The sequence below is a fragment of the Oryzias melastigma genome, linkage group LG16 (assembly GCF_002922805.2).
Source record: "Oryzias melastigma strain HK-1 linkage group LG16, ASM292280v2, whole genome shotgun sequence".
Classification (NCBI taxonomy): domain Eukaryota; kingdom Metazoa; phylum Chordata; class Actinopteri; order Beloniformes; family Adrianichthyidae; genus Oryzias; species Oryzias melastigma.
Window position 1 is genome coordinate 6,112,032 of NC_050527.1, and position 9,637 is coordinate 6,121,668.

The window sequence follows — 9,637 nt, forward strand, 5'->3', positions numbered from 1 at the left end:
AACAAAATCACTTTGTGTGTGTGGGAAAAAAAATGTGTTTTATTTTGCCAAAAATGTGTGAATCTTCTTCCTTCCTCCACAGGAGACTGACACAGAGTACGGAAACCTGCAGCTCAAACACCAGCCAGCAAGCAGAAAGGTGTCAAAGTAAGTGAGCAAGGATGCCAACGAATGAGGCGTCTTTTACACGTTCACATCACCCCTCGAAATTTAACACCGCTGCCCTATTTCTGAAATAAAATCAAGACTTAGCTTCTTTTTTTGCTTTATGAGAGCAGTTTTGTTATGGAGCAGAAACACCAAGTTTGGACTTTGATTTAATTGTTTTTCCCCCTCTGGGTTACAGTTCAAAGACCCTTTTTAACCTAAAAAAACGATTTACAAAAAAAAAATAAGTTTTAACAGAAACGATTTTTTTAAAGGATTGTTAAACACTTTGATGACAGACCAATATGACAGAAAGAGGTGATAACCTGCTCGAAATATGTAAAACGGTGAACTTTAGTTAGAGTTTGTGGGACTTTTCCAAGATTTGAAGGCAGCACTTCTGTCTCCTTTTTGTTTCCGTATTGGCAGCTGTGCAGCCATTAGAAGTTTATAGAGCTGTTATTATGACACCTTCCCAGCACAAAGGCAGGTTGTGTGACGCATCTATGACTACTGAAAATGTCACAACTCTTCCACGATTAGTAACAGACAGTGCAGAAGGTAACTAATCACTACCTTATTGCGTTATGTTAATTTTTGCTTTTACAAAAAATTGTATTATTAAAGGAAATTTAAATTGAAAATTGAAGGGCAATCGAAAATGCCACAAACAGTATTCTCTTTATTGTTTTTGTTTGAGGTCAGTCACTTTCAGCTTTTTAAATCAAATTGTAAACTTCCTGTTTGGGTTTATTGACCCAAACACTTTTATTCATTTTTGGGTGTTTGCCTTCTTTTTTATTTTTACTTTTTTTTTACAAAACCAACATCTATGTCCTATTCTTGTAGGCTGACAACTGCATTTCTATTAGTCTTTATGGACTCAGAAGCTTCAGGTTCTCCATTAGGATTTAATTTATTTTATTTGATCTATAATATCTCTCCTAAATTTGTCACTTCAGGATTACTTTTAAAGTAATCTGTATTACAGTTTGAAAGCACGTTACTCAACACTGGTCACAGTCCACAACGTTTTGAAGCCAAATCTGACAAAGAACCAAAGTTTTAGATAAAAAACACAGTGGAATTCAGCTGTTTATGTTCAAAGATAAGTAAATCCAGTTGGTCGGCTAAGATCAAATTCTTCTTTTCTGCCTTTTTAATATTTTTGTTTCTTAGTGAACACTCTAAAGATCTATACATGCTCCACAAAAACAGAGAAACTGTTTTTTTAAGAGCAAAGGTCACCCTGGATTTTTAATGCGTCATGAGAGAAATCCTTTGACAAAACACTGAGGTTTTAGGTCAAATAGTTATGTCTGGTCACTGAGAAATCACTAGAATCTGGTTGCTATTAAAGGAATAATGCAGATATTCAAGGAAATAGGTGGCATAATTTGCTTTCACAAGCTTAATCTGGCACACTCTGACTCCCCCTTCTGGCAGTGAGAACATACCAGGAAAAACTGCTGATGCAAGCTCATCCTTTATGAAGGATTATTGTAGGTTTAGCTGCAAACACTGAGTTTATATTTGACCTACAGTTTCAGATGCTTTCATTCTGTCCCTGATGTTATTTTTTTCCACTCAGTTGATGAAAAGTGCTGTAAAACCACAGAAAACTTTGCAAGGTTGCAGATTTTTGTTCCTAATTCTGATGCTAAGCTACAGTCCCCCCCCCCCACCTCGTGTTTAATCAGTTTAATCAGAAGTCAATGAGGGGAGCTGTGTGCAAGTGAACCACTTTATTTGTGTTTTTTAATTTTCAAAAACATGCTGGCTGTAAAAGACAAGCAACATTCCTATTATCTAATTACGAGGATGAAAGAGCGAACAGATCCGGATCAGTTCAGCCTGTTAAACGCTGCAAACTGTGACCCATTTGGAGTTCAGAGTAGTTGGCCGGCACTTTTGAGTGCATGACTCATGCCTGGTGGCTCTATTTTGTTTTCCTCTCACTATCCTCCAGCTATTCATTCAGATCTGTGCTTAATGACTGGTACGTAAAGACATAAAAACAAACTGGTAATCAACATTTTCTTTTTCTTTGCAGAAACAAGGACGATGTTTATGAAAACCTGTCGAAAACAAAGAAAGATGGGAAAAAGTCAAAGCCTGACAAGAAAAGTGGATCGGTGAAGAAAAGATAGAAAAAAAGGAGAAGCTTCATTGTGTAATATTTATGCTGTTTTTTTAAAGTCTGTTTTTCCGTAAAGAATGCAAACCAAAGAAATTTAAAAGATGGGAAAATAAACGTCATTTTAAAATGTATTAAGGTGATTGTCAAAAAAATAAAAGGAGGCTGCGTGCAAACACGTTTGTACTTTGTGTAACTAAAATTCTTTTAAAATGTAATCTTAATTGAGCTTTTTTAAGTGATTATTTAATATTAGATTCTTAATGAAAAGTTTTAAGACTATGTAAAACCTCATGAAGTTGAAATAATACCTTTGTCATAATAGATTCATTACTTAGATTTGATGTTTTTACTTATGTTATTAGTTTAGAAACTAAAGATTAGGTTTTCGCCTCAATTGTACAAGAGTAAGACTTCCTATTTTGACATTGCCGATGTTACTCGCACATATTTACATGCGAACAAGAACAAACACTGATGGAAATTAAAGTTGGCCACATGTGATACGTGCGGACAAAATGCACATTGCTGCATTTTCTGCACGTATTTGAACCCTAACCATAACTCTAACCCCGCCCTAATTACAAGCAAATAGTCACTTCCTTTAACACAATAGTGGTCTTTAAAATAATTTGGTGTACAGAATTATTGCAAACTTAAATAGTATATGCAGGATATTATCAAAAAGATAAAATATAAAAGCTGATAAAATAAAATAAACTTCTACTATACTTATACTTATATATATTTATTTATACTATATTTAACTACACTTGACTCTATACTATATTCCACTATACTTGAGTAAGTATACTATAAATCATGTATGTAGAGAAGGAAGTATACTACATAAATACTTCTTCAGACTAAATTGGCACATTTTAAGTTTATAACATATAACTCTCAAATACTACCTCACTTTTAGCATAGACTATACTTACATATCAATTTGACAGACTACTTTTTGCTAAGCGTGGGCATGACTATTTATCATTTAAGAAAATATTGAAAATTGTTTTGAGTTCCCCCCAAAAAATGTGCTCCTTTCAGCCTGTAGTCGGGTGTTCGTTGCAAAAAAGCAAATGTCACAAAAGTTTATTTACCTGAAAATAAACTTAAAGAAATTTACCAATAAACGAAATCAATTTTATTAGAAATATTACTCCTATATAGTAACTGAGCAGCCCTGGACATGACCTTAAAAAAATAAAAAACTACAGTAGTTCTCTTATTTAGCATTTTGTGCACACAAATTAGTATCATCTATGCACACAGAGAAAAGATAGATTTATGTGCTCACAACAAGTTATACTTTCTGCGCACAAACTGTATTTTTCGCTAATAAATTAGTATTTTGCGCTCATAAATGAGTTTTGTCAGCACAAAGTGGCATTTTGGCACACAGGTTAGCATTTTGGGCGCACAAATTAGTATCTATTTTGTGTGCACATAGAACTTTTTTGCACATTTGTTAGCATTATGTGTGCACAAGAAGACATTTTTTTGCACAGGAGATCCCATTTTGTTCTCACAAAGTAGAATTTTGTGTGCGTAAGATGGCTTTTTTGCGCATAGGTTATTTTGTCTGCACAAAATGCTAATTTGTGTGTTAAAAATGCACACAAACTAGTCAGTGTGCACAATATGGAATTTTTTGCACACAAGATATCATTTTGTGCTCACAAATTAGGCTACTTTGTGCGCACAAGCTTTTTGTGCGCACAAATCAGTACTTACTTTACAAACTTTAGTAGTTACGCGAGATAGTAACTTGTGTGCACACAAAGTATCAACTTGTGCTCGCAAAATGCAAATTAAATACTAGATTTTGGCCAGAAAATAGCAATTCGTGCGCACAAAAAGCTAATTTGAGGGAACATTTTTATTTTTCCAATGCCATGTCCAGCACTCCGTAATAACCTACATGTGTATTAAGACAAAATGTTTTTTTAAAAGTGTGTTTTATTTCGCTTAGCAACAGAAGACAAAGCTCCACTGATTCCTTCGCTTTATCAGTGGTTAATAATGCTCATAAACTCAGTAAGTCAACAGCCATTCCCCACCTACCACATGTTTTAGGGTTCCGTAGCACCGCCTCCAGCTGAAACAGATCCCCTCGGTGGAAGGATGGCTTCAGTGAAAAGGGAACGAGCCTCCCTTCATGCTCCTGCTCAGAACCGCCTGCTCGCCTGACTGCAAACTGTTGCAGACTTCAGAGGAGCTCCGAACATCCCGCTGCTCTCCACCCTGGGAAAAGGAAAAAGGCTCGTTTTACGCGCGGAGCTGTTCGGTCCAGACTTGGTCAGGGGGGAGAAAAAAAAGGAAAGTTACGCAAGAGAAAGTGATATCAATCTGGGCGGAAGCTGAAACGGTGCGATTCTGGGTTTGACTAGAGGAGAGACAAAGGCAAAGAGCAAGACGAGATTCCTCCTTTGTGAAGGTTTTTGTCAAAGGAAAAAATGTCTAAACCAAACTACTCCGGCACCTTTCATATGGTGGAGCAGCAAAATATGGACGCCTACCTCGAAGCTTTAGGTAAAAATCTTTTGTTTTACTTACTAAGAATATTTTTAAAAAGCTGTTTTTTTCAGCAAACTGATCTGCTCCATGACGCACGGGATTTCACTGTTTGCCTCCATTTAATAATCAATATGTTAATCTTCACAGACTGATATGATGATGTGAGCCATCCTTATTTGCAGCAGCACATTAGAGTGATGAAATCCCCAACTTGTCCTCTCTGTGACCCTGGTCTCTCAGTGGGAGTTCACTCCCAAAGACAAAACTCCCTCCTGACAACAGAAACACTGAAGACTTTTCCTCTTTTCTTTCATCTCAGATCTTAATTTTGCCTTAAGGAAAATTGTGTGTCTGCTGAAGCCCACCAAAGAAATTACCCACAACCCGGAGACGGGAGCCATGAAGATCCGCACGCTCACCACCTTCAAGAACTTTAACATGGATTTCACCATCGGGAAAGAATTCACTGAGGATCTGGGGCCGGTGGACGGACGCACCTGTCAGGCATGTATCTCTAAACACGCGTTAGATAGATAAATGTATATTAAGCAGACTCGAGCTATTTCCTGCTGTGCTTTTTGTTTTGTAATCACAGTCGGATGTGTAAATTCCATCCATTCTTCTGAAGATGAATAGTAGGAAAACAGAGCATGACTGGAATATGAACCATCTCTGTTGAGTGGTTGATGCAGCATGTGTGTGCTCCTGCAGACCACAGTGAGCTGGGAAGGAGACACGCTGGTGTGTGTGCAGCGAGGAGAGAAGGAGGGCCGTGGCTGGACTCACTGGCTGGAGGGCGACAAGCTGCATTTGGTGAGGATGGGAATATTAAAAAGAAGGGATCGCAGGCAATACGGAACAAGGAAAGTAGTATGCTTAGATAGGGAGTGCATGCAAATCCGCCTGGATTTCCGAGTTATTAGTTTCCTCTTCTGTGCATGAAGATCCTTTTTATGTAAAAGTCGTTTTGGACTTTAGTCCAAAAAAGGTCCTAATTCCACACTCAGAGGCGCACCTGCCTTCCACAGTTCAACTTTTAAAGCTTCCAAACAATTGCTTGTTGTTCCGCTAATACCTTTGCGGCTGGAAGGACAAAACGGCGCTTTGTTGACGCTAAACTCTGGAGAAAATTGGGAAAGAAATGCCAGCGAGGATTTGAGAAGTTACACAAAGCAGGAGGGAACGGCATGAGACTGATGAAGAATGAGTGAGGGGGAGCTGAAAGGGGGATGGGCTTGGGAAGATAAGTGGAAGTTTTCGGAAAGGGAGACGGATTACAAGGTTAAAGGATAAGGGAATGGGGAGTGGGGGTCTGTTTTGGATACAATCACACGTTTGTGTGAACTCTTACTAATTTAACTCTCATTTGAGGCGTCAGACTGTCCCGCTGTCATCCTCGTTAACACCCTTCCCCTGTTTTGTCTTCTTTTCTCCACAGGAGATGAGAGTTCAAGGCGTCGTTGCCAAACAGGTTTTCAAAAAGGCCAACTAAAGCTGCTAAAAAAGCTGAAGTGAATAATCTTTCTGGAAACGTAGCCAAAATAAAGACTGAATCTAATTTGTAGGTTTTTTTTATTTTAATCAGTGCCTTTTAATTGATAGTGTTTAAAAAAATGGCCAGTAGGATTTGAAAAGGTTTCTCTGTGTATGTTCTGTGTGATAAGAGATTAGCAGGCCAGCCATGACCTTTTTGAAATGCCAAACTTGTTTATGTGCTATAAAGAAATCAAACATCTGTCACTTCCTTCATCTGTGTTTTCAATACACAGCATTCTACATGTAATGAAGTTTTAACATGTAATAATAATAAAAAAGACCCATTTCAATTAAAATCGTGTTTTTGGTGTTTTGAACATGCATGTTTCTCATGATATAGAAAATAGCCAAATTTCTGAGTATTTTTTTCAATTTAAATTGTTAATCAGGAGCAGAAGAAAAAAAAAATACAGTTGGAAAAAGATCAGATCAAAGGTTGGGCCACAAGTTCCCAGTTCTGATGGATCCACTTGTAGACGACTTGATCTATGAACAATACAGGCCGAACAAAAGTTTGGACATATTCTCATTCAATGCAGTTTTTTATATTTATGACTATTTACATTGTAGATTCTCATTGAAGCTTTGCTCTGATGACTGCTTTCCACACTCATGGCATTCTCTTGATGATCTTCAAGAGGTAGTCACCTGAAATAGTTTTCCAACAATCTTGAAGGACTTCCCAGTAGTCATGAAAATAAAGAAACCCATTGAATGAGAATGTTATGAAATCAGGACGACAACCCAAACAGAGCAATCACAGGTCACAATTAAAGTGTTTAGAATTAAGAATTGATCGGTGAGCTGCCAGATGCACAGGTGAGCCTGAAAGTCAGATAAACAAAGTTATTTAAAGCTCCTGGTTCCACCCTTGGGGTGATGGTGATCTCTTACATAGAACTCCAGAAGCAGGCGTGAGAGAGGAGCCTTTGAAGCGTCCGAGTGAAGGGCAGATGGCATCAGAGGAATGATGGCAGATTCCCCCACTGCTGCTGTGTAGAGGAGGAAAATCCACCGGAGGGTGAAGACCTGGAAGATCTGGAAACGTCACGCCTCTCAGGATGGAAACAGAGGAAGAAAAAACAGGGCAGAAAAAACTCCAGAAAGGGGACAGGCTGAAACTCATTTCCAGGCCAAAAAAGGGTCAAAACCATGAAGAGACTCAAAGCACAAAGATTTTAACTAGCGGGAACGTGACTGATTCAACAAACTGGCAGTGAGGAGGTGAACGTGAGGATCTTAAATAGTGTGAACACCAGCTGGAGCACAATGAGAACTTAATTAACACAGGTGAATGAAATTAGAGTGGAGGAAGGAAGGGAGGGGTGAAGGAGCAGAGCAGAACCATGACAGAGAAACTTTTGGCCTGTACTGTAAATCTTAATTTTCCTCGTCTGAGCTGGCATATTGACTCAAAACTTCAGGTGGATCGATCAAATAATAATAGCTAATTTTGTCCCATCTATAATTTTAAGGTTGGAGGATGTGAAGGGCTGTAAGTTAGCAGGAGAGTGTATGGACAGAGAGGTCTCAGTAAGTAGGAAAAGGGGGTGTTGCTGCCAATGACTGTAAAAGAGAACTGGACTGAGTGATCCCTCCCCTCTTCCGTTCTAAATAGGAAGTACCTGTTGACTCCAAGAAGCCAAAATCCCATAGATTTAAGAAAACAGCTTTTAATCTTTCAGTATGTTTGCCAGAATCTTCTTACTAATCTTTGTTTTTTTTTTTTTTCCAATACATTTTTTTGTTATCGAAAGCTATTCAAGTTATAAACTGACCAATCAGATGACTTATTAAAAGCATGTGGTACCTGCTGGCCTCCACCTCAAATGTTTGACATCTTTTCCGGTTTTCAGTGGAAGTGGTGTGGACTTCTTCCAAATTGGAACAGAATTGGCTTCATTTGGGTGACATCACACTTGCTCAGTCCAGTTCAGTCAGTGGCTGCTTCCCATCTAGAGTCCCGCCCACAATTCAGAGGCAAATTTCTAATAAAACCACACTGAAAAAAAATACAAACACAACACTTGCTTTGGCTCCTATTTGTCAAAAGATGAACTCAAAGATCTGAAACATTTTCTACAAACACAAAATAACAATTTCTCTAAAATATTTTTCACAAATGCCTCAATCTGTGACAGTGAATACTAAGAATTCTTTTGCTGAGGTGATCCAACCTACCTCACAGGTGTGGCAAATAATGAAGCTGATTATGAGTGTGCCTTGGGCTGGCAATAAATAAATAAATAATAATTTTAAAAAATGTTCACTCTGAAAAATGCCTTTTTTTAATTGGGGGGACGTTCTGTTTTTCTTCTGTAACATACTCCTGCCCATCATGGGCCACTCAACAGCCTGATTAACTCTGAAGGAGAAGTGTTGCACCGAATGAGGGAAATGGTGGTCACACAAGATTCTGACCACTTTTCTGACCCCCACTAACAAAGCGGCATGTTTCAGAGTGGTCTTTTATATGGCCACTGTGCAATAATCATGCTGTCTAATCAGTATCTTTATATGGCACACCTGTGAGGTGGGATGGATTATCTCAGCAGCGGACGAGTGCTCACTATCAGAAATTTAGACAAATTAAAACGACATTTTTTAGAGCAAGGGTGTCCAAATCCAGGCCTTGAGGGCTGGTGTCCTAAATGTTTTCCACCTGACCTGGCATTGACGCTCCTTACTGGCTAAACACATTTGATCCAGGTAATCAGCAGCAGATAAGGCAGGATTTCTGGAAAACCAGTAGGAGGTCGGCCCTCGAGGCCTGTATTTGGGCATCCCTGTTTTAGATCTTTGAACAAAAGTATTGTTTTTATATTTTTGTTCAGTGGATTTCTTAGAAAACAAACCAAGTTTTTTAAAAATATATATTTTAGCTTAAAACAAAGAATAATCATGATTAAAAGACCACTGGGAACTCAATCAAAATTATATTTTAAAAGATTTCTGCAAATTTTACAGGGTTATTTGGACTAATAGCATAGTCTTTAACTTGAAACTGGATTTAAAATCTTATTTATTGAAACATTTTATCACTCATCCCAGGTGTTGCAAAAGTGTGAGCTGTCAGATGTCATCTGGATAAAGGAGACGAAACAGCAAAGCGTTTAAAAAAGCAGAAATGGAGATAAAACAAAGACAATTGATCAAAAATCTGACATCTGATTGGTCTTGCATGTGTTGTAGAACATGACTTTAAATTTCTCTCAGTAAACTGATTTGTTGTTTCATCTGAATTTAAATAATAATTTATTCAAGTGAGAGAAAAAAAAAACAGAAAACAAAAAGACA

At 37.9% G+C, this 9,637-nt stretch overlaps 2 protein-coding genes and 1 long non-coding RNA gene across 7 annotated transcripts in view; 2 read left to right on the top strand and 1 right to left on the bottom strand.

Annotated features, from left to right (window-relative positions):
- ptpn6 (protein tyrosine phosphatase non-receptor type 6) overlaps positions 1-2,460 on the top strand; it is a 15,516-nt gene extending 13,056 nt beyond the window's left edge. For both annotated transcript variants that reach the window (XM_024267803.2, XM_024267801.2), the window contains exons 15-16: positions 83-147; positions 2,201-2,460. In XM_024267803.2, coding sequence (XP_024123571.1) covers positions 83-147; positions 2,201-2,297 — 162 coding nt within the window. In that variant the 3' untranslated portion in view covers positions 2,298-2,460. The remainder of the gene's footprint in view (positions 1-82; positions 148-2,200) is intronic.
- The window catches only part of LOC112143739, a 22,643-nt gene extending 18,153 nt beyond the window's left edge, over positions 1-4,490 (bottom strand). For all 4 annotated transcript variants that reach the window (XR_004949392.1, XR_004949394.1, XR_004949391.1 and 1 more), the window contains exon 1: positions 4,352-4,490. This is a non-coding gene — a long non-coding RNA (uncharacterized LOC112143739). The remainder of the gene's footprint in view (positions 1-4,351) is intronic.
- On the top strand, positions 4,434-6,636 carry rbp5 (retinol binding protein 1a, cellular). The gene is made up of 4 exons (XM_024267911.1): positions 4,434-4,819; positions 5,124-5,308; positions 5,516-5,617; positions 6,243-6,636. The coding sequence occupies exons 1-4, from the start codon at positions 4,744-4,746 to the stop codon at positions 6,294-6,296; spliced, it is 417 nt and encodes a 138-aa protein (XP_024123679.1). The 5' UTR covers positions 4,434-4,743; the 3' UTR covers positions 6,297-6,636.
- Positions 6,637-9,637: the final 3,001 nt, after the last annotated feature.

Excerpts from the sequence above, each read along its gene's own strand:
- rbp5 (XM_024267911.1), top strand. The coding sequence starts at position 4,744 with ATGTCTAAACCAAACTACTCCGGCACCTTTCATATGGTGGAGCAGCAA. Across the intron at positions 5,309-5,515 it reads TGGACGGACGCACCTGTCAG|ACCACAGTGAGCTGGGAAGG; the intron begins GCATGTATCTCT and ends GTGCTCCTGCAG. Across the intron at positions 5,618-6,242 it reads AGGGCGACAAGCTGCATTTG|GAGATGAGAGTTCAAGGCGT; the intron begins GTGAGGATGGGA and ends TTTTCTCCACAG.